The following is a 24,844-nucleotide window of genomic DNA, read 5'->3' as shown; positions in this document are numbered from 1 at the left end:
ACATCTCAGAAGAAGACAAAATGGCAGGCAACTGGTACTCTGACCCTCTGGAGGCAAAAAAAAAAATTAAAAAAAATTAAAAAATATTTTTTATATTAAAGAATGTCAAGTTAACGAGAAAGGGTATGGAATGGGGAAACTCATCGTGTTTGAGAGAATAAGCTGACCTGCTGAAATTCAAAGTGCTAGAATTAAGGGTCTAAATTAAAACATAGTCTATGCCTCGAGAGTGTAACACTGGAAACACAGTAATGTGGTCATGTCTCAATCCTCTTTCCGCTCCAGAGTCTGTGTAGTGTGAATACCATTGCTATACACAGGAAATGGAAGAGTGGAAAAAAGTCCCTCGGCCGTGGTGAACACGTTCCCTGCCGGCATTTGGGTCAGGCTGGCCCCGCTCACTGCACTCCCGAATGGTCCCGACATATTGAGTCGGTGGACGTGGTGGTAGAGCATCTCCATCGGTGTTTTGGGATCCAGCCCGAAGCCGGGGCTGTTGACATCGACAAAGTTCACCGCGTGGGTGTTGGGGAGCAGATTGCCTTGCATGGCTAAAGTAACCTCGGCGGGCGCGTAGCGGATCGTGCCAGTGGTGTAGACCCTCTGGGCGGCCGTGCTGGTGGCGGAGAGGGTGCCCGTGACCCTGTGGACCAGAGGCAGCACCACGTTGCCCGCCTGCAGCCTCTGCAGGGCCTCCAGGTCCCCAGTGTACAACAAAGAGTTGGAAGACGTGCTGGGACCGGCCCCGCTGCCCCCACCGCCCCCGCTGCCCCCGACGCCTCCTCCGCCGCCGCCCCCGCCGGGGTGCTTGTCCCGGGGGGACGCGGACAGCGGGGGCGACAGGGGGTCGGAGGAGACGGGGGCCAAGGCCGAGTTGGATGAGGTGCTGAACTGAGATTTGCGGCTGGCAGTGCTCTCGGTCCCCGGCGGGGTGAGGACAGAGTCTGGAATGGAGACGTGTAAACTACTGCTGGCTTGGGGGGAAGGGAAGTGCTCGGAGTTGGGGGGCTTGGTCATACTGTAGGGCGATTCGTTCCTTGAGATTTCCCGGTTGGGAGGGTAATTCCAAATACTGCTATCGTTATCAAAATTGATAGGTTCTGAGATCTCAGTTTTGATTTTGAGCACTGAGGCACTGTTTGGTGACGACAGCAGCTGCGGCGGGTCCACCAGAGCGCCGTCCAGCCCGTTGGGGCTCGAGGTGCTGGACAGCCGGCGGCGGCTCACGCTGCCCCCCTTCTGCTTTTTCCTCCTCTTCTTGCGCTTCTGGTGCTTGCTGGAAGACTGGGCGCTCGCCTCGCCCGCGCTGTCCGAGTCCTTGGCGCTGTCCGAGGTCAGCGACTCGCAGTTCTGCAGCCGCAGGTCCGTCTCGCTCTCCACGTAGCGCTCCACCTTGATCTGCATGGAGCCCAGTGTGCCGAAGCTGTCTTCTGTAGCCTTCTGGGTCTCAAAGTCCGAGTTCTCGAAGCTGTCGTCGCTGTCCCGGCTGTCCTGATTGCTGGAACTGTTGCCGTCGTCGTTACAGTTCATTTCGTTATCCGACTGGCGGCCGGACTTCTTCCGGTCGGACTCTGGGTCCTCGCTGTTCTCGGATTGGTTCCCCTTCTCGTCGGACTTGGAGTTTTCGTTGTCCTCTGGGGAGGGGGTGGGAGGGGAGGAAAGGGGAGAAGAGCAGAGTGAGGACGTCAACAGGAGCCAGAATTACTCATTTAACAAGGAACCCCAAGTGAAAAACACAAACAAACAAAAAGCCCCCCCCCCCCCCCAAATCGTTTCTGGGGGTACCCTGGGTAGCTCTCAGAGAAACTACTTGGAAGGAGGCGGGAGGGGTGGAGATTTTTAGTCTTATCTTTACTTCTTCCTTTAGTCTCAAAAGACTTTGAATTTAGGAGAGACTCCAGGCAAAAGGCAGCGCTAGTGTATTAGACATTAGATTGGGAGTCAAATCTTAACTCTGTGTGCCTGGGGGCAAGTCACTTAATCTCTCAGGCCCTCAGTCTTTGCTTCTTACTACCTGTGTCACTTAGGGCAAATCCCCTGACCTAACTGAGTCTCAGTCACCTTACCTGTAAAATGAAGTTGGACTACATGACCTCCAGGTCTCTTTCTAGTTTTAAATCTGAACGATTTAAGGCTTGGGGGTCTTGTCACAACCTCTGGCTGTGGAAAACCCTTTTTGCTATTAATGAACCAGAGCAGATTGAGTTGAGATCCTAAGCTCAAAGGGCTTATATTTTAAAAGGCCTCTGCTTATTTATATTTGCTCTTGCATTCAGTTCATATTTATCATCAAAGCAGTTCATAACCTTTCACACGGAAAAATAGTTATCAGACAAAAATCTTGCTCTTCTTATGAATCAATTAGGCAATCTGAAAACTCACTAAGCACCTACTATGTGTAATAGGGCATTGTTGCTAGGCTTCCTCAAATCACTTGGTTGCACTGTGAACAAGCTGTAGAAATAAGGAGATGGACAGACCATCAGTGTTTTATAAACTCCTTTTCTCTCTTTTTTTCTCTGATAGGAATAATATTGTGAAATACAAAGTTTCACTTAGATTTATAAGGATTGCTGCAGTCTCTAAAGGCCTTTGCTACATGCTCAATAGAGCATGGGTCCCCCAGTGGGGAAAGAAGTGGGGTGGATTGTTAGTCATGTTTCCATTGAGAAGCTCTGAAAACAAAGCAGTGGATGATCAGTCCCAGAGAGGACAACATGAGGACAAGGAAAAATGATATTGCAAAAGAGGGGGCTGCTCCAGGAAATAGATTCCATTCATGAGGGCTTTTAAAGTTTAAAATGGCAGCTCCAGATGTTATCAGTCAGTCAATAAATATTTATTAAGCACCCACTGGGTGCCAGATACCTTGCTAATCACTGGAACAGGAAGACAGAGTTGGGAAGTATATGGAGTTTAGAGAAAGCCCACTCATCTCATCTGGTGCTCTTGATGCTTTTTTTTTTTTTCCAAACTTGCTAATGAAAAACTCTCCTTGCCTGGATAGTCTACCTCTGTAGTCTTCAAGGGATAAGTGAATCTCAGAACTAAGCTATTATCCTCCACTAAAGTCTTCCTTTGCTGCCTCATCTTGGCATGGACCACTGAATAGCTGAAAAGGGACCATAGGGATCATCTAATTCAATCCTCCCATTTTACAGAAAAGGAAACTGAGGCCAGGAAAAGTAAAATGGCTTGCCTAAAATCACACAGGTAGTAAGTGGCAGTCAGGATTTGGAGTCAGATGCTGTGAATCCAAATTCAGTGCCCTTTCAACTGTGCTATGCTACTGCCTCCCTGTTCCCACTTTCCTATCCCAAATATACACCATAATGGTTTGCTTCTCTACTTTTTTTAGATATTTTACTATTTAATGCTTAAGATATCATTCATATTCACTATATGAAAGTCCTGGTTTCTCAAAACAAAAACACCCAAAACAAAACCTGGAACTCTCCAATGGAAATATACAATATATTATCTAATTGTATAAATAAAAGTACTATGATTTCATCAGCACAGGGGACTCTTGTCTTGGGAGCTTTTACCACCAATCAGATCACAACCCTTCAGTGATTTAATAGTGTGACATATAGAGGTTGTGACTTTTCCAAGGTCACACAGCTAGTAAGTATGATACGAAGAATTTGAACACAAGTCTTCTCACTTCCAAGCCCGGTACTTGACTATGTTCTACATTATCTAATTAATACTTTGTTAATTTACCTAGTGTTAACTTTGTCTTTATTGGCTATAGTCTAAACCACTGGGGCAATTTTTAAGTTCTCTTTGAGATCACAGTGATTGAGCTCATCGAAACTTTGAAGTAAAGGGGACTTTTTTTTGGTGGGGGAGGGGAGGAGTAATTCTGACCCACATGCAATCATTTTTATAGATACACAAAGGGGAGGCAAGCAGCTTATCTAGGCATAAATTTTTTCTTTGTTTAAATTTTTTTAGGCAATTGGGGTTAAGTGACTTGCCCAGGGTCACACAACTAGTAAGTGTCTAGTGTTTGGTCTGAGGCCAGAATAGGACTCAGGAACTCCTGACCTCAGGGCCGGTGCTCTAACCCCTGTGCCACCTAGCTGCCCCCCATAACAATTTTCTTAATGTGCAATAGGAACAACAAGAAAGGACTGAAGTTGGGGGTGAAGAGGGGGATTTTCTTGGTCTTCCTAGAAGTCTGGTTTTATGTGTGTATGAGTATATCTGTGTCTGTGCATGTACATATATATATGCACATACATACATCTACACAGCCACACAGCATCTGTGTGTACAGTGTGTATGAATTTGTCTTCTTGATCATAGCTACCATTTTCCTTAAAAAAAAATTTAACTCAGTTCTACACAACAGTGTGATTATATAGTATTTCTTGAAAGGTCTAAGACTGCTCTTACATCCACTCACAGGGTCTGCTTGGCATGAAGTTGCTCTTATATCCACAGCCAAGAACCAAAGTATCTGGATGGCTGCCTATTGTTACTTTTTTAAAATGTATTTTTAAAAAATGATGAATTTATAGACACCTCCAAATCCTTCACTGTGAAAGACGTATCCATTTCTTTCACAATGGGCTTTTTCAAGAACAAAACTAACAAACTAATTGGTACCTACTACATGAGGCCTTTCCTGACCCCTCATGTTGCCAACTGTCTTCCTATCCCTTAAAAAATTGTCTTATATTGATTTTGTATATATGTATTTTGTGATTTCTTTGAGCACAGAGACGATTTCATTTTTGGTTTTCTATACGTGCCAATTAGCACAGTGCACTGTTTAAACGCTTGTTGATTGATTGACTGAACAAAGCAAATCATGCCTGAATTTCTCTTTAAATAACTTCTTTGTCCTGGTATACAGGGAACTAATTATATGGACCTTGTATGTATTACTTTTACTATTATTACTGCTGCTTCATATTTCCTAGTGCTCTGGTTGTAAATTACTGTTCTAGAATGGAAGATCCCTGATGGCAGGGTTAGATTTATGTCCCCGTAGCCTTGCAAAGTGCTTGGTACATTGCTGATGCTTAACAAATGCTTGTTTATTGACTCATGGGTTACTTTCACATTATCTCATTTTATCTTCCCAACAAACTGTGAGGAAGTCAGAACAGGCACTGTTATCTCCACATCTGGTTTCATGGGTTGTAACTGACTCTAACTTATAAGAGAACAAGGACAAGAGAGTGTTGACATGCAGAGAAGGGAGAGATGGATGGGTTGTGATATGCATTGTTAGAGGAAGCCTTCACATTGATAAGCTCACTGATCCATTTGGGCATTATGAGTATCTCGCTATAGCAAAAGATCTGTGGGCTTAGAGTGGCCATGTGTATCAATCAATCAACCAATCTATTAGGTGCAGTGTTGGGTTTACTGAGACAAAAATGGAGCAGTCTTGCCTTCAAAGAGATTACAATGAAGGAGATAATATATGCATATGTAAGTATATAAAAATAAAAGGAAGGCATTGGGAACTGGGGAGGGGGTTAGGGGGTCCAGCAACATCTCATGAAGGTGAAATGGAGCTGAATTTTGAGGAAAGCTAAGGCTTCAAGGAAGTAGAGATGAGGAAGGAGTTTATTTCAGGTATGAAAGAAAGTCAGTCCATAGAGAGAGTGAAGGAGAGTAATGGATAACAAAACTGGAAGAGAAGATTGGAGTGAAGCTTTATTCTGTATCCTCACTGTTTTTTGGCTCCCAGTGATGATGAGTTTGTACTTATTTCTAGAAGCAATAGGGAGTCATTGGGATTGATTGAGCAGGAGTCAGACTTGGGCTTTAAGGAAAATCATTTTGGTGGCTGTGTGGAGGATAGATTAGATAAGGATCCCCCTGAGGTAGGGGGGTCAATTAAGAGGCTAGAAGGCCTGAATCACCCTGAATTACCAAGTCTGTTTTTAGTGTCCCTTAATGGGGGGGGGTGAAGAGATAACATTGTTGAATAACCATTTCAAAGAAGAAGGTCCCCCAAGAGTGGATAGAATACCTGATATGGAATCAGGCAGGCCTAAGTTCAGATCTGACCTCAGACACTTACTAGTGACCCTGGGCAAGTTATTTAACCTTTGTTTGCCTCCGTTTCCTCCTCTGTTAAATGGGGATAATAGTAGCACCTACCTCTCAGGGTTGTTGTGAGGGTCAAATGAGATGTGTAGAGCACTTAGCACAATGCCCGGCATATAGTAAATGCTATATAAATGTTAGCTACTATTATTATTAGATGTCTTAGGATATCTAGGAGCATCCAGTGGGGGAAACCTCTATCTTACTCCTATGGTGATGACAGTAATATTAAGGAAGAGAATATATATATGTATATATATATGTGCATATATGTAAAATATATAAGTATGCAAATATCATTTTATATACTATGGTTATATACTGTGAATAGTATATAAATTATATATTTGTGCATTGTTATATATGAAATCACATATAATAACATAAAATTAGTATATAGTGCATCTCATATAATAATTACATATACACTATAATTCACATATATACATAAATATACATATACATATATATATATATATATTTTCAGGTTGAGAGGATAGGAATTACACTTCTGTAGCCTCTCCCATGTCTTTAAGATAGGAGAACTTTCTGCAGATATTTCCATCAAAGAGAATCTGGAGTGACATATTGAGACATCTATCTCTTCATCAGAGTGCAGGACAAGAAAAAAAAAGTTGGGAATGACATTGTTATGACTATCAAACAAAATTACTTAATTGTATCAAAGTCCCTCTTTGACTTAGCTTGGTCTGAATTTTACTAGCAAAGCCCTCCCACATGTTATAAACCTACTGCACTGTTAAAAATCCTCACATGGAACCTATCACAATCAAATACAATATTCAGGGACATGCCCATTCTAAGGGGACTAGTCCCACTGGACTGTGAAATCTCTGACTTAGGATGGGCTTAAGGAATCATCCTCTGGTCTCTGGAATATTTTACCTTTTAAATGTGATCTCCTGCTTCCCACCCAGAATTTATGGGTTTTCATAGCAAGGTGATACAATTTTATCTCATAGAGATTAGAATTTAGTGAGAAGGAATACTATCTTCTCCCTTCCTCCCCCACCAAATACAGCATTAATTCAACAGGGAGATGTCACAAGGCCTAAGTGAGAACTAAGTGAGAACATAGGATTACAACATCAGAGCCAGAAGGATCTCATCTTGGCCAACTCCATCAGTCACTAAGCATTTATTAAGCACATACTATGTACCAGGCACTGTCCTAAGCACTGGGGATACAAAAGAAAGGTGAAAATAGTATCTGCCCTCAAGGGGCTCATGATCTAATTATATAGGCTAGGAAACTGATATCCAGGGAGCTGTCAGGCAAGTGTCAAAGGAAGAATTTGAATGCAAGTCCTTTGACCCCAGAGTTAATGGACTTTCTCTCATACCACAATGACAAGCACTGTCTTAAAATTTATCAAACCCTGTGGATATACCAGGTATCTGGATTTTGGGGGGCAGTGGAGGGATATGCTCCCCAAAAGGCACCTAAGGTGACCTAATCTCTAAGATATTAGCATGATCTTTGGGGTCCTCAGCCAGGATTCTGAAGGAGTTTGCAGCCCAGTAGCCATTTTTAGGACATTTGTATTTTATCATATTGGAATTGGAAATGAGGTGCTAAAAATCCATGCCTTAATCTCACTAATGAAGCATATCATGCCTGAGAAGGGAGAGTTAGGAGAATCCTTGCTCCATCAGGATGAATTGGAGTCTTCTTGTTTTGGGGATAAAGAAGAAAACAAGGAATTAACTTATTTTTACTTTGTTCCTAAAAAGCAACTCAAGAAGTGTTTACCAAAGAAAAAAATAAAAGGCATAAAGATGGTGCATGGAATTGAGCTATAAATTACATTTCTATCCTTTGGAACGAGAAGCCCCCAGATACAATTAGTTATTCCAATTTAAAAGTCTCTTTGCTAGTTGAGGTTGTTGCTTATATGCTTTGTGGGGAAGATAATATTTTAATATTTTAATTTAAGTATTGTCTTCATGGGGGAAAAAAAAAGACCAGGAAGGGCTGCTTACTTATGCATCTCTCTCTCTCTCTTTTTTTTTTTAGGTTTCTTACTTCAAGAGAGTAGGTTGTTGGGTGACGGGGGGGCAGGGGAGGAAGGGAGGGAAGAAGGACGGAGGGTTCATTCTGTTCCATGGGGTTGCTAGCACAGCACTGAAATTTAACCATTGGTAAATAATTATGAACTTGTTCACTTCCCCTGTTTCAGAGGAGTTCATCTATCTCTGAACTGCCTGCCCTGTTGCAGGAGTTTGGAAAGGCAAGACTCAAAATCATGGAGTCAATGGGCTTGGGTTCAAATCCAGGTTTGGATGCTTACTTACAACTTGTGTGACCTTAGGCAAGTCAAATAACAAAAACAAAAACAATAATAACTGGCACATTAAAATAATAATATAGCACTTACTATATGCCAAGCACTTCACAACTATTATCTCATTTTCATTTGATCCTCACAACAACCCTGAGGACTGGGTACTATTATTATCCCATTTTACAATTTGGGAAACTAAGGCAAATAGAGGTTAAATGACCAGTGAAGGGTCACAAAGCTAGTAAGTATCTGAGGCCAGATTTGAACTCAGGTATTCCTCATTCCAGGTCCAGCATTCTATCCATCTAAGATTTGAAAAGCATCTGATTAATATTATCACATTTAAACCTGATAACTTTCTTTTTTTTTTTTTTTGCTTTTTGGTGAGGCAATTGGGGTTAAGTGACTTGCCCAGGGTCACACAGCTAGTAAGTGTCAAGTGTCTGAGGCCAGATTTGAACTCAGGAACTCCTGACTCCAAGGCTGGAGCTGTATCCACTGTGTCACCTAGCTGCCCCAAAAGACATTTTTTTTTGGCTAGGCAATGGGGTTAAGTGACTTGCCCAGAGTCACACAGCTAGCGAGTGTTATGTATGTAAGGCCAAATTTGAACTCAGGTCCTCCTGACTCCACGGCCGGAGCTCTACCCACTGCACCACCTAGCTGCCCCAGAGATGAGGTTTAAATCCAGATCTAGACTCTAAGGGCAGCACTCTAGCCACTATTCCAAGGTCATTTGTTAAATGAGAGGGCTGGGCTAGATGACCTTGAAGGTCCTTTCTAAATCTCAATCTATGACCCTTTCTCTAGTTCCCAGAGAAGAAAAGGTGGGAGAAGAAACTGGAGTCTTTCCCTTACCTGAGTTGTCTTTAGAATCTGATTCTGAATCGGAGGTCTCCGAGGACTCAGAGGTTTTCTCTGGCAGATGAGGGAGTTGTGCAATATCCATTGGAGTGTCCTTGTACTCTGGGTTGCTGTGGAAGAGGGCATTAGGGGTAAGTGCAAATCAACCAATGCTGAATCATTTTTTAAAAAAATCTCCTCTTCCCTAATTTCCTGCCCCGATCATCTGAAGTTAAGAATTTTAACAGAGAATCAAAGACACAAGACAGTAAAACCTTCCTCTCCACTTGTCACAGCATTTTTTGAACATTTAGTTTTGGGATGTGACCCACATAGAAACATCCTAGTATAACAACTAGACAGCTAAATGCTACATGAAAACCACTAAAATTTTTTTAATAATCAAGAAACTCTGGGGACCAGAGAATAACATGGAGAGAGCTATAGCTAGCATTCCCAGTAAAGAGTCCAAGATGGGGAGGGATAGCTCTTCTCAGTTTCCTCATGCTTCCACAGTGTAAAAGCCCTTATCATGGACTATTGATGTTGCTGTTCACCTCTTCAGATGTCTAAAGCTATTTGAGGAAGGAAAAAAAAATACCCCTACAACCTTAACAACCTAACGCTATGACAGATGCACAGGTGTACCTTGGGATGCATGCATTATGGCTACCAAACTGTCAACACACCCATTACAATCACATTTTCATCTGTTCGTGTGGTGCACACCTGTGGCTTGTTAGCTGGAAACCTGATTGCATTGGGGAAGAGTCCCAGTGAAAAAGTGGGCCTGGCAGATCAGATCTGGCCCCATTAGAAGGGGGAAAAAAAAAGAAAGTGCTTTCTTTTTATTCTGTGTTAAGTTGTGAAGCAGATGTCTTCCATCAAATGGAGGCCATTTGGTTTGTGTGAGTCACTCCCCTTTTGGGAAACTTTTTGGGAAAATTTCAGGGTAGGCTTTACATGTAAGAGATTACTACCACTAACTCATATTCATATAGAGCTTTATTGTTTCCAAAGGCTTTCATATTCTCAAGACAATTCTGTAAGGTAGTTATTATCCCCATTTTGTAGATGAGGAAACTCAAATTCAACTAAGTGGCCTGCCCAAGGTCACACAGCTAATAAGTGATAGAACCAGGGCCTGAATCCAAGTGCTCTTCAAAACTGGGCCCATGTCTTAGATTTCTCCTCTTACTCAACCTGTTCCCCTCAATGGCTAGGAGAGCATATAGGACTTCCTCAGTAGAAACTTGTTCAGCAATTAACCAACAGTAGTGAGCTCCACTGAATACACTTTCATTCCTTTAAGCTTAATTTACATTCAAGTCAAGACATCATCTTCATGATGTCATTGGTCCTCTTTAAGAAGGACAGAAGAACTACAACAGAAGGAAGCTATTCTTTTTTTCATTCAATAAATATTTAGGATGTGACTACTGTATTCAAGGTACTGTGATAGGCTGGTAAGGTCAATGTAAATATAAATGAGAAGGGGTCCCTGATCTGAAGAACCTTATCATCTAGCAATACAAATACCCCCAGGGGAAGGGGAGAGGACAGGAATCAATCTGCCTATCAGTCATTCAGCCCTTAGTAGGACTTACTTTCTTGGAACTTTCCTTTTAATAATTAATTGAGTTCTTTAGGTGGAAGGTTGGATTAAATCACTTTTCAAGTCTCTACCATTTATAGGGTTCTGTGAGTCAATAACTATTAGCTCCCTCTAGAGAATAGGATTTTGATGGGGTGGGGGTAAATAGGGAGCTGTTCGTCTACTTCTCTATTTGCGCTCAACGTCTAGGCAACTGGGACTGCCGACTGTGGCTTGAACACATTTCAGAATTTCCTGCCTACTTGTCATTGCTCATATTGTTTTGCTTAACTAGATTGTAAGTCCCTGGAGGACAGGGACTATTTTCACACTTGTTTTTGTATCCCTAGCATCTAGCACAGTGCCTGCTACACAGTAGGTACTTAATGAACGTTTGTGTTTATGTGTGTTTGTTCCATTCCTCCTCTCTTTCCAATTTACTGTTTCCCTTTGGAGCTCCTTGTAGGTAAGGACTTTGCCTTACTACATTGCATTCCTTTGCAGTCTTTGCATTCCTCTCAGCATCCCCTGGATGTACCTTTCTTATGAGTAGCAGACATTCAGTAAATATTCACTAAAGTGAATTTTGCTAGGAGTAGCACTATTGCCGTAAGCTCTATTGCTCTGAACAGTGTTAATTGGTGAATGATAGAGCCTGTCTGGGGATTCTTTGCTAAACCCCAAACAGCTTGGCCTGATGCCACTGGCATCACTCAATTCTGATATCACGAGGATTCCTGGGCCTTTGGCCACACAACTCCCAACCTCTTTGGCCACTGCTTTCAATCTTGCTTCTAGGTACAGCTAGAACAGGCCCTCTAACCTTGTGCTTTTAACCTTGGAGTCAGAAAGCTGGGTCATGTTACATTGTTGTTGCCCAAACTCTTTCGCTTCTCGCTCAGGGGAAAATCAGAATGGGATTTCCCAATTAGCTTGCCCAACCCCAGGCAAGATGACTTGAACTTTCCTTTCTTTCTCTTTCTTCCTTACTTCTAGTCATACCTTTAATCTTTAAAAAAGAAAAATCAGAAGGCAAATTAAATAAGAGGATTAAATGAGATTGCATATGTATAAATGTATATAAATAGATATGTGTACATTATATATAGTGTTTTACAAGCCTTAAAGCACTTATAAGTGCTAGGCATTATAATTACTACTACTACTACTACTACTACTACCACCACTACTACTACTACTAGTTATGTGGGCAGAGAGAGGGTAGGGACCCTTGCAATCCACTTGCATGGGGAGGGTAAAAGGCGAAAGGACAGAAAGTACTCAGAAATAATGTCTTTATGTATTAGGGCACAGTACTAGGTACTGTGGGGCAAACAGAGATAATCTGGGTCCTATAGCAGCTCATAGTGTAAAAGGGAAAAAAAGATATGACAAGGTACGATCAGTGCTTGATAAACGGTTCAGTTAAAGACCAGGGCCAAGAGCGGAGACTCAAAACCATGGCATAAGAGAATCAGTTAGAGGAAAGCAAGATGATTAGCCTAGAGAAGTGGGGGCAGTTTTTAGGTTTCTTGGGCAGTTTTAAGAGGCAGCAGAGAAGAGCACTGGGATTACAGTCAAGAACACCTGGATTTGAATCCTGCCCCAGACATTTGCTAGTTGTGTGAGCCTGGGACGTCTCACCTCTCCTGGCTTGTTTTCTCATCTGAAAAATGAGGGGGTTGGATTGAATGATCTCTGAGGTCCCTTCCAACTCCAAATTGATGTGATTTTATAAGTCTTTTGAGATCTCCCATATGGAAAAAGGACCCTGGCCTCAGAAGAAAGAAGCTAATTAGAACAAAAGAAGGAAATTGTAGAGAGAGGCAGATTTCAATTCAACACAAGGAAAAATTTCCTAAAAATCAGACCCATCCCAAAACTACAATGGTTGGCTGGCTGCCTTAGGAATTAGTGAATTCACAAGCACTCTAGGAAGACACACTTTAAGTATGATGACTGCTGCTGGGGTTGCTGCAGAGGGGATCCCTCCTGAGATATAGATCAGGCTAGATGTCCTCTGGGGTTCCTGGAATTTTTAAGGTTCTAGGATTCTATCCTCAGAATAAGATCCTGGAATGGGAAAATTCCTTGGAAGGGAACAATGAGATAACAGTATTCTGGCTACCAAGAGTTATATAAAAAGCAATTTGATGGAATGGTTATTTCAGTTGTAGAAACCTGCATCTTCTGGTCTCTGATGCATCTCTTACATATTTCTAATAAGCACCAGCAGTTTAGTAATTTCTTTTTGTTTCAAGCACAATTTAAGAAAAATTTTTTGCACATGAAACTAAAAATCTATTTTGCACAAGTTGCTATTCCATTTACATATATAATAAATTTCTTTTTTTTCTCTTTCTTTTCTTCCCTTCCCCCACCCCCTGCTAGAGATGGCTACCATGAGACACAAATACATACATACATACATGTATATAGTATATATATATGTGTGTGTGTGTCTATATATATAGACACATATAAATATATATGTAAAATCATTCTATACATACTTCTATTTATCAGTTTTTTCTTTTGATGCAGATAGCATATTTCTTCATATGTCCTTAAATTAAACATGTGAAAGCTTTTTTTAAAAACAATCTCATAGAATTATAGATTTAGAGCTGAAAGGGACATTAGAAGGACATCAAGTCCAATAACCTCATTTTAGAGGTAAAGAAACCAAGGTCCAGAGATTTTCAGTGACTTGCCCAGGGTCACACAGCTTGTAAATATTTGAGGCAGAATTTGAACCCAAGTCCAGAATTTGACTCCAAGTCCAGCACTCTGTTCACTCTACAAAGCAGGCTCCTCTGAGCCTGGACTTTTTTGTTTCCTGCCAAATTGAAATTGTGTCTAGTTACAGAGTTTCAAACCCACAATATTTTTAGCCATTTCTGTTTAGAAGGTGAATGTTATGACCTACCATAGTCTCTGTCCTACAAAAAATGCACATAAACTGGAGATCTGTTGATATCTAAGGACATTTGGTTATATCACAAAAATAGTGCAGTTCACACATACTAAAATGGGAAAAAGTCTGCATTTATCACTCTCACACTCACTTTAGTGAAAGAGTTAAAATTTCCTTCCAAGTGGAGGAAAAGAGGTTGAAAGCAAAAAAAAAAAAAAAAAAATCAAGATCTATGAGGATTCAGTAAGTGGTGCACATTAAGGTCTTCATAAAAGTAATAATCATTAGTTTCTGATTGATATGCTATTGGTAGAGAGCAAATCCTTACCTTCAAATCAGAGACATCCCAAACTACCTGAAAACAACTGAAGGGGTCAGTGAGCAGACGAGCCAGGATCCTTAGCTCCTTGGCTCCATTTGGCTGTCTTAAAGAAAAATGGGGCTCAGTACTCTTCCGTTCATAAGCTCTGCTGGAAGGTTCCCAAATCAGACTATAAGCAGACTTCATTTTGTGGCTGCAGGCCAGGAGAAGCCCAAAGCAGAAGGGCCATTTTACGAGTAAAAGACAGTGGTGCATTTGGGCTAGCTTCCCAGTGGCCTGACTTGAATATCAGGGCATAGAGGATATTTGCCCCTGGGTATTAAGGTATTCAGCGTAGTTTCCTGCTGGTCTGAATCCGACTGGAAAGAATTTTTATCTATTGCTATTTGGCTAACTTGTGCATCTGACTTCATCCTATCATGGGTATAAATTTGAGGTCATAATGATATGTGTGACTTTAAGCAAATGATTTTACCTCTCTGGGCCTCAGTTTCCTTATTTGTAAAATGGGCCATAGAGAGAGAGCTTTTGCAGTCTCTTTTAGCTCTTGATCTGTGATTGTATGATACTATCCTCAGCTTATCTCTCCCAATCTGTATTTCTGATAAGTTGTAAGATATTTCCACCTCAGTATCAACAAGTTCAAAAGTGAACTCTGATCATCTTCCTCCCAAGACCTGACCCAGATCCAGCTTCTAACATTCAGTAACTATGTGGCTTTTGTCTCTGGGGTCCCTCCTAGTTTTTAACTTATAATCCTATGAGACAATATAGGCCGAAAGGATTTTGATAAAAAGCCTTATTCAAGTGTAAGATAACATAGTTATTGGCTTTGTAGAGTGTTTCAAGGTTTATAAAGTGTTTTCCTTATGACAATTCTCAGAAAAAAATATTTGCCAAATAAGGAAAGTATCAAAAAGTTACATGAGAAGTACCATCCCCATTTTATAGATGAAGAAACTGAATCTCAAAGTGACTTGCCCAAAATCACACAATTAGCCAAGTATTGGAGTTGAGATTCAACTCCAAATCTTCTTTGTCTTTCTAATATACAGAATGTCCCCAAAGTCTTAGTGCAGTTTTATTACAAATATGGTCCTGCCTTTTAACTATAAAAGTCATTAAAATATTTCCTACCAACAATCCCCAATGCCCAGGAAAACAGGCAATGGCCCACATACCCAAAGGAGTTTGGGCTTAATGAGGAATAATATAATATGCTCTGTCCCTCTTTCCTATCCCTTTTTTGTTCAATTTCTGTGACTGGATGTGTACATATGCTATATGGATGGTATGTCTTTTCGGTGGTGCTGCTCTGAATGTGTTTTGTGGTTTGTAAATACTCTGTTTTTTTGTCTCAGGGAGATGAGGAACGGTAAGGATGGGGAGGACAGGAGCTCAAAGAGATATCCTTGTTAAAGGTGGAGAAACCAATGCAATTTTTGTAGAATACCCACAGCTTGGCGATGATGGGCAACTGTTAGCAAGGCAGATCTGGAATAGCCTTTAGTTTCAGCTTGACTCTATAGCATCCATATGGGTCTTTAGGAATGAAGAACCCCTTTCCCGTGCCAGGATTCCGTATTCTTCAGCACCAAGTACTTCTAAAAAGCCAGGGCTTGTATCTCATTAACTACCAAGCACAGCTTTATACATGTTTTACGGCCCCTTCGCTCAGGTAACAGGGACAACAGTGGAAATGATGGAAAAGATTTGATGATATACCTAAGGAGATAATTGACCCAGATGATGTTCTTCTCATTTGCATTCTTGGCATTAATAGCTATGGTGGCACTAGACTGTATCCAAATATATCCTCCGTTCTTCTGCATCCAGCGGTAGTATTTAGTCACACACTGACCCTTATTCAGCACTGAAAAGAAAACAGAAAGAACAAAAGGCATTGTGTATTAACATCACAATCCAATGACTTTCATCTCTGCAAACCCCCCAAGTACAGAGATGGAAGGCACCGCACAAAGGCGAGAGGTGCCCCTCTGTATGCTTAATGTAAGATTCCATTAGTATGACAAATAAAATCAACAATTCACTGGAGCATCGGCTCAGGAGCTGTGGGTTACTACCATTTGTAGCAAGATTTTATTCCATTTTTGGCAGCTCTGGTGTGGAAGGAAGAATAAAAGGACCACAAATCTTTTTGGCTCAGAGAACACCTAATGCTGTGTGGACATTTTCAATGGGTTTGACGTCAAATTGTAAGAAGGCAAATTTGTATGTGATTTATTCATAGCTCCTAGGCAGACCTCTTTGAGATTCTGGATATTTGAAAGGTTCAGGAGTGGGCTCTCTCTTTCATTCTTTGATCATTTCTCCTCATTGCAAGCAATATCAACCAGTGAGCTTATACATCTGTTCCTTTTGATCTTGTCAAACAGAATTTACAGTTCTCCGATGAACTAAATCTCCATTGGTCAGTAGGGGGAAAGTCTGGTGAGACTTTGCTTAACACTGGAACAAAATAAATCCACCAAAGGAATCGGAAAGAAACCGTGGCCTAAGGGAGGCACAGAATTGACTCAGTTCAAGCCAAACAGAGTGACAGCTCTGTACAGCCTCTGAAATATGACCAAAAATGAAGGAACAAGTAAAAACAATCAGTAATGTGAAACGCCGGCCATTAAATACCCTACTGAAAGGGAGCTTTAAAAATGCAGATGTTAAAAATGATACTTTAACCAAAGTGTTGCCAAGTTGAAATTGATTTGATTTGTATCTGGGCCCTCCTGAGCTAGTAAAAGGAGAATGAGCAGTAAATCATGCCCTGAAATAAAGTGCTATAGATTGGAATGCTTTAAAAGGATGCCTGGAATGTGCAAAACCTGGGTGATATTACTCAAATCCGTGTTCGCTTTGGCTGTGTTTCTCTGCAAAGGCCACGAAGGCATCGGGCACTAGGGGGCAGTGTGCATTCATCTACGTCTTCCGCTTTTGGCATGTCCTTGTCTCCGTCTGCTAAAATGAAAAACCTCTAACTGCTGTAATAAATTTGGCTAAATTAGCTGCTAAATGGTTATCTCAAGTAATATGTATTTGCATTAATCATCTTGCTCTAAACCAGAACAAGCCAGAGTCCTAAAGACGTAGTAAATTCATATTGTCCATTTAATTATGGCTAATAAGTGCTCCATATACAATAGTTTCATGAAGTACATTTTGATTTTTCTGGGGGGGTGGGGAAAAGAAAGAAGTCACTTTGGAAGAGAACAGTGTTCAGCGCTGTTAAAGTTCTTACCATAAAACCAGGAGCCACTTTTCATAGTTCCTAAGATAACCAAATGTCAGAGCCTCAGAAATATTATGTTCGTATGTAAATGCATGGTGCCTGACCTCATACTCACACACATTCCTGTGAGCCCATCAGGACTCCCACAACCATCCCTCGACACTTTAACTGTCACAAAAAAAAAGGAAAAGAAAAAGGCCTAGTTCTAAAAAGCGTTTCAAACAGCAGGGAGGTCTCCCATATTCTCTATTTGCTGATGTTTTTAGCGACTCAAACCAGGTTGTACTGCCATCGTCTTCTCTTGGTCTAGATGCACCAAGAGGATCCCCGTATTTCCTTTTCACATGCCATTCTAAGTTTCTGACATTCCACACGCATGGCTTCACAAGCTACGAAACTACATGGTTAAGCTGAAAGCAGGTAAAATACTAACCACCGACGATACAGCTTTTCTATCAAACCACTGTTGCATGCAACATGACACGATTTTATTCAAATCCTCTGAACTCTGTTAACAGTTAATATTTAGAGAGAGAAAGAAAATGAGATAAAGGTCTTATCCAAAGTTATGTGATTCTACCCCCTATTTCCACAGAGTAATAACATGTCCCCCTAATCAATAGCTGATATGACACACACACACACACGTATGTGTGTGTATATATATACACGTATATATCTGTGTGTATATATAAACACGTGTGTGTGTATATACTTACATATGTGTGTGTATATATACACTTATATATGTGTGTATATAAACACTTATATGTGTGTATACATAAACACTTATGTGTGTATATATATACACTTACATGTGTGTATGTATACACTTATATGCATGTGTATATATGTACACTTATATATAATACATAACATCTATGCATATATACACACGTGTACACATACACATATACACACACATATATGTATACATAAATATATACATATGTGTGTGTGTGTATATATATATGTATATACAAACTTGACTTTGGAGTATGGAGTGATTTCAAATGGATGTGTTGTCCATAGCTGAGGCTCAGAGACAAGGGAGCTGCTTTTTGAATGTTTTAAAGAGAGAAGAAAGAGAAAAGGTGGGTAAGCCCAAACCTGCACAGATTAGATATAAAGTACCGGTGTTGTTCCACTGAAGGATGATGCCAAAAGAAGTCTTTGTTTTTTTTTTTTTTGTTTGTTTTTGTTTTTTGCTTTTTGGTGAGGCAATCGAGGTTAGGTGACTTGCCCAGGGTCACACAGCTAGTGTCAAGTGTCTGAGGCTGGATTTGAACTCAGGTCCTCCTGACTCCGAGGCCAGAGCTCTATCCACTGTGCCACCTAGCTGCCCTCATAATTTCATTTTTGATATTTTAAAAGAACTGTCTAGAAGTAGCTAGGTAGTGCAGTGGATAGACTTCCGAGTCTGCAATCAGGAAGTTGTTCAGTTGTTTCAGTCATGTGTGACTCTTCATGGCTCCATCTGAGGTTTTCTTGGCAAAAATACTGGAATGGTTTACCATTTCCCTCTCCAGCTCATTTTTTTCAGATGAGGAAACTGAGGCAAACAGGGTTAAATGACTTGCCCAGAGTCACATAGCTAGTGTCTGAGGCCAGATTTGAACTTAGAAAGATAAGTCTTCCTGATTCCAGGCCCAACTATCTGAGTTCAAATCCAGCCTCTGATATTTACTAGCCACGTGACCTTAACCAAGTCACTTAACCTCTATTTGCCTCAATTTCTTCAACTATAAAATGGGGATAAGAATAGCACCTACCTCCTAGGGTTGTTGTGAGGATCAAATGAGATCACATTTGCCAAGACACTTAGCACAGTGCTTGGCACATAGCAGCTGCTACTATGATTATTATTAATATTGCTCTAAATTCCCAAAAACACTTTGTGCCCCTTTTATGGCACCCCCACATTATGCCTTGTATTATAGCTGTTTCTTCCACTTCCCTTTTCTTACAGTACTAGACTATAAGCTTGTTGAGGGCAGGGAGAGTGTTTTATTTGTTTTTGTGTATTCTTCCCCTTGGAGAGCCCCTTGATTTTAAATTCTAAAATTCTAAAAGCATTATGAGCAACTAGATAATGGTTCTTCTTTTTTCCATATATTTGCTCAATACATAATTGAATGGATGAATGAATGATTATTGTTTGCCCTCTCAGAAACCCTATAAACCCCTAACTGGAACATATATATAAATATAAAACTCTGATAGAATAGCTAAAACAAATATCGGGAAATGGAGGGACCATTAAAAAAATCAGTTATCATCTGTAAGGTGATAGGTAGCTAGGTAGTGCAGTGGATAGACCACCACACTTGGAGTCAGGAAGACCTGAGTTCAAATTTGGCCTCAGACACTCATTGACAGTGTGACCTTGTGCAAGTCATTTGACCTCTATCTGTAAAAAAAGGATAATATTAGCACTTACCTAACAGGGTTAGGTTTTGAGGATTGAATGAGATTGGATTTGTAAGGAGTTTAGCACAGTGCTGGACACAGGGTGGGTACTTAATAAATTCTGGTTCCCTTCTTCCTCCTTCCCTTTCCTTATCTTGTCAACATCAACAATTTCTCCCAGAGAGCCCACTGGCACTCTGCACACACTGATCAGAACACAGTTTAGGAAAGTTTGTATTAGTGCATTAACAACCCACTGGCACATGCCAATACACTTCCATGTCAGATTAGCTAACTGTTATCCAGCCCAGGCCAGAATTGAAAGGGAAGGGTAGAAATGACAGTAGATTTGATTTGATAATGGAAGGGGCTAGAAAAGGGCTTGATAGTTGGAACATTGCTTAGGAAAGAAAGGCTAGGTGACAAAGGGGAGTCCACAGGTGGGGGTGGGGTTAGATGTGCTGCCTTGGGGTCCTGATAACTCCTGATGGGAGCTGCTAACAGAGAGGAGGGGGCCCCTTAGGGGAGATGAGTGCCTACAGAAGACAAAGTTTGCCAGCTTCACAGTTTTGCCTAGGGCTGGCCCTGGAGGCCGCCGTACAAACAGAATCTTGAAAAGGTAGGAAGAGTTTAAACCCCGTTGCTGAATTTTCAATCAGAGTCAGTTTTATTTTGGCTACATTATAACGAGTATTTCCCTAAGATGACAATTTCCAGCCTGAAACATCAATGGATCCCAATGGCCGGGGAGGCCTGCTGACCACAAAACCAGGCAGCAATAGAACCCAATTTTCTTCAGTATTGGGTAGGACTAACACCAAAGGCAGAGGCTGGAGAAGGTCTGTTTACTTTACAATTAACCAAAGGGTTTCTGACATTTTCGCTTAGGGGCCTAGAATGTAAACTCTTGACACTAGGATGAAGCTATTTCTTCTCCAAAAAAAAAAAAATCACATTGGCAAATCAGCTGGATCACTCCAGCTGTGCCCTAGGCAGGATCTGACAGTTTTTCCTGAACTCATGCGGTCCTAATCAGCTCAAGAAGAAAAGCCACCTTGGTAACAGCTTGAAAGAGATTTTTAGTTTAAGTTATAAATGAGCGAACCTGAAGGAAAAAAAAAACTGCAAAAAACTTTTTTCTATTCTCTTTAATCCAGAGGCTGTTGTTTTTTATTTTATTTTTTAATTTTTTATTTTTGAGGCTTAGCCTCAGAGATCAGAAGCAAATGAGGAGAAAATGCATGACATTGAAAACCACACAAATCCCTCTTGGAAATAAATGATAGAATTAAGGAGTGAGAAAGTTCCTCCTGATTTAAGTCCTTTAAAATAGTTTATTGTCTCTCAGAAGCAGAAAAGGGCTAATCAAATTAATGAGCCTAAGAATAAATTAAAAACCATGTTGTTCCAACCTACAAAAAGGAGGCAAGAAGAGGAGGGGGCCGTGATACAGATGTTTAGTTAAAGATCATTTAGAGGCATGGGCCACGGTTTTCAGCCTTACATCAGTGATGGGGTCTGAGCATTGCTAATGGACGGATTCTGGCTAAATAGAAAACTGCATGTTATAATTTGACTTAGGCAGTCATAGAGTGTTTGTAGTAAGGACAGCCCAAGTCAAAGGTCGGGTATGGTTGTTGTTGAGTCGTTTATGTCTCTCCATGACCCCATTTCAGGTTTTCTTATCAGGCAAAGATACTGGAGAGGTTTGCCATTTCCTTCTCCAGCTCATTTTACAGATGACGAAACTGAAGCAAACAAGATTAAGTGACTTGCCCAGGGTCACATAGCTAGTAAGGGTCTGAGACCAAATTTGAACTCAGGTCATCCTGACTCCAGGACTGGCACTCTATATACTATGCCACCTAGCTGCTCAACTGGAGCTGGCTGGCACTTTCATATTACTTTCCTACTGAGATACGGGTTGAGTGTTAGTGTTTTGATGGTAGAGGTTGATATCATATTCTCCTTGCCAAAATTCTGGATTCTCTGAAATCATTTTGTGTCCTATCTATTTCCACGCCTTCATCTACTATCACGGTTGGATCCCAGGTGACTGGCTCCATTTTCCCTACCTACTTCTGTCCCTGGCCTTGAACTAATCTTTCCTATAGAAAAATGTAATTTTTATTGGAGGATCTCAAAGCACCCAAATAAAAAATTTTATAGGTGTAGAAACAAAGATAATAGATATAACATAGACAATTTAGTCTAAAATCATACATGCATACCAATGAATAATCACATATTTCTAAAGTCATATACATACACATACACACTTACTAATGAACAATCCCAGATAAAATTCTGAATGCACCTGCCCCGGCCATCAGTTTGTTCTACTTAGTTTTGATCACAGTATTTTCTTAAGGAAAACACGGGGACTTGTCACCTTTCTGGGAATGGTTTGTTTATTGTTGTTTTCTGCAACAGGATTTCCCTGTAACTATCATAGATAGTTTCAAGAGGAGACTAGATCTCAAAGTTATGAACAAAACACATGAGGCCAGATGAAGAGAAGCCTTTGAATGAGAGTTGTACTGATTTGGCACAAATCATTCTGACAACCAGGAATTATTATTGCAGATACCAGAAAGAAGGGGAAAAAAAACTCATAACAACCCCAAACTGTGAAGGGGGGATGTCAGATAAAGCTTAATGAAAGGAAAATTGTAGAAAGCCAACATTTTAAAACAAGTGACCTTTACATCAAATATACATTTCTTTTCCCTAAAATGCTGGGTGTTAAGTTTTGTTGAATTTCATTTTTAAAATGTCGCTTTCATTTGAGCTAGGTAGCTAGCATGCAAAATATACACATGCAGTTTATAAGGCAGAACGGACAAAAAACCCCCCAAAAAACCCAAACCCTCCTCAAGAACCCCCCACAAACCTGAAACTAATGGTAATTTCCCCAAAGCATAAATCTATTGCTCTGTCCATGGTTCCCACCAGAGGGAATCCAGTTTTCCTTGGGAACTTTGTGAGCAGCAATATACTGGTGCAGAGGGCACAAAAAGGGAGCCAGTGTTCATGGCAGGAACATAATTTTGTTAGTAAATCAAAACAAATCAGTACAAGTTTGTCTTCAGAAATATGGTGAAAAAAAGAGAACATGGTTTCTTTCCTGTTAGGCTTCTCCACCAAACTAAAGCCAAACATTCTGAATAGTGAGCTGTGTGTCTGAAAGAAGGAAGTCAGGCTAATTCAGTTTGAAGAGGAGACGGAGGCTTCTATCAAAAGCAGCCTTTTCAGCAAAGGGTCTAACAAAAGGACATTTTTGGTGGCCTGCATGTGCGTTAAAAGAGCTGCAATATACATGGTGCATTCAGGTAAGTATAGAATAAATAGGAAATGATGAGATCATCTGAGATTTAACACTTTGAATTCACACAGTCAAACAAAGGGTTCATTATCTTTAAGGTCTATATGAGGGCTGCATCTGTGGCTCTCTGTTCAGTCTCCTCCTTGAGGTACCTTTATCAATGGCTAGGGAGCATAGTTAGCATGCTCCTTTTTCTGTAAACTGGTAAAAAATTTTTTTTAAAAATTTACTGCAACAGGATAGAGGTAAGGGGTGGGGGGACTCTGTACTTAATACCACAGTTGGGTGCTTAGCTGTAGCCACTGGTTCTTTTTTCTACATTCACAAAACTGGCAGATGAAACATGAAAAAGAATACTGACTCTTTAATCTCTGCTTCTCCACCTAAGGCCCAAGGCAGGCTGACAGGGTAACTTCATTCTGGAAACAGAGGGTTTTTTTTCCCTTTTTTTTCCTCCTCCGTTCTAAATTCCAGATTACTTTTTCCTTGCTTTTGAAACTGTGGGCTATAGGGGAATGAACCTGGCATAGACTTAAAACATGAACAAGTTTCTTTATCTGAAAAGTTATAGTCCTTGATGCTTACAGGAAGGTCATTTTGAAAACCCACAGGAAAAATAGCATCACAGCCAGAAAAAGTGCATTAAGGCCTTTATTTGCTTGAAGAAGAGACAGTTTTTCATTTATAAACTGTTCAGAGGATCAACTGAGCCTTTGATGCTGTGGAGACTTTTCTATAGATTTTGCAATTAGTGAGTTAGATGTTTTAAATAGCAGGCAGGCATCCACAAATTGGTTTTTAGTTAAAAAAAATCCAAGTGCTGAGCAATATTTAGTAAAGTTTAATGATGTTTGATACTTAAACTGAATTATGAGCAATAGGACAGGAGACCTGTGGATGTACTGGGAGGGACTATGTATCATCTGTGGATTTCCCCCACTAATACACTAATGACAGGTCCTGCTTGAATTGCCATACATGTGATTTATATCCTCAGAAGAGGTTTTCTCAACACCAGTGCCGATTGATAGATTTTTTATTAACTGTTAATATTGAATCATGCAGAAAACTTTTAATTGATTAAGAACGTGTCAGTTTGATAGGTTCTTTCCCATGTTCTCTCTCGGCCCTGGTGCGGTGAATTGAAGGCTAAAGCTTTCTTTTAAATGTGGAAAATATTGTGTTCAACGATAGGAAGAAAGAAATGAACCAGAGAATTCCTAGTTCTGGGATTCACAAGTTGTGTTTAGATGTGGTGTTCTACATTTCCTGCTGCCCTTCTGAAAAGCTAATGGCAGATCATTTTTTTTTTTTAGCTTCCACAATTCTTTCTGCCATATAAAGGTCACCTATTTTAGATTTAGCCAAATTAATCAATGCAGGATGGTTCTTAGTGGAAAGAGCACTGGGTTTGAAGTCAAAGGACCTAGGCACAAACCACAGCTCTGCTGTTTCCTATCTGTAGGCTAGTTCCTTTACCTCTTTTATCCTTACTCTCCTCCTCTGAAAAAAGATGGAGCTGGATGGAATGATCTCTAAGCTTCTTTCCAGCTCTAAGCTTATAATGCTATGAAACTTATTGGCAAAACTATCACCCAAAGTATAGCATCCATTTGGGTTAACCCTCCACTCCCATTCTCACTTACTATTAGGTTGAATACCCCAGAGGATGACCACCCCTGGCTTAAGGTAGGTTAAGCGTTGCAGTACTAACGCTATAGCTTATGAGCCCCTACTGAGTATATTTACTTTATTTCTAGTCAGTCAGAAGAAACAATTAGCTCAAAAAAATAAGGGTATTTATTGAAA

The 24,844-nt window shown here is 40.6% G+C and overlaps 1 protein-coding gene across 1 annotated transcript in view; it reads right to left on the bottom strand.

The window, feature by feature from the left end:
• Positions 1-261: 261 nt before the first annotated feature.
• NPAS3 (neuronal PAS domain protein 3) overlaps positions 262-24,844 on the bottom strand; it is a 1,128,724-nt gene continuing 1,104,141 nt past the window's right edge. The window contains exons 10-12 of the mRNA XM_027870104.1: positions 15,783-15,930; positions 9,223-9,355; positions 262-1,632 (exon numbers count right to left, since the gene is read on the bottom strand). Coding sequence (XP_027725905.1) covers positions 265-1,632; positions 9,223-9,355; positions 15,783-15,930 — 1,649 coding nt within the window. The 3' untranslated portion in view covers positions 262-264. The remainder of the gene's footprint in view (positions 1,633-9,222; positions 9,356-15,782; positions 15,931-24,844) is intronic.

Source organism: Vombatus ursinus, unplaced genomic scaffold, assembly GCF_900497805.2.
Source record: "Vombatus ursinus unplaced genomic scaffold, bare-nosed wombat genome assembly UNPS02014794.1, whole genome shotgun sequence".
In the NCBI taxonomy this organism is placed as follows: domain Eukaryota; kingdom Metazoa; phylum Chordata; class Mammalia; order Diprotodontia; family Vombatidae; genus Vombatus; species Vombatus ursinus.
Note: the sequence above shows the minus strand (reverse complement) of the source record. Positions and strands in the feature narration are given on the sequence as shown.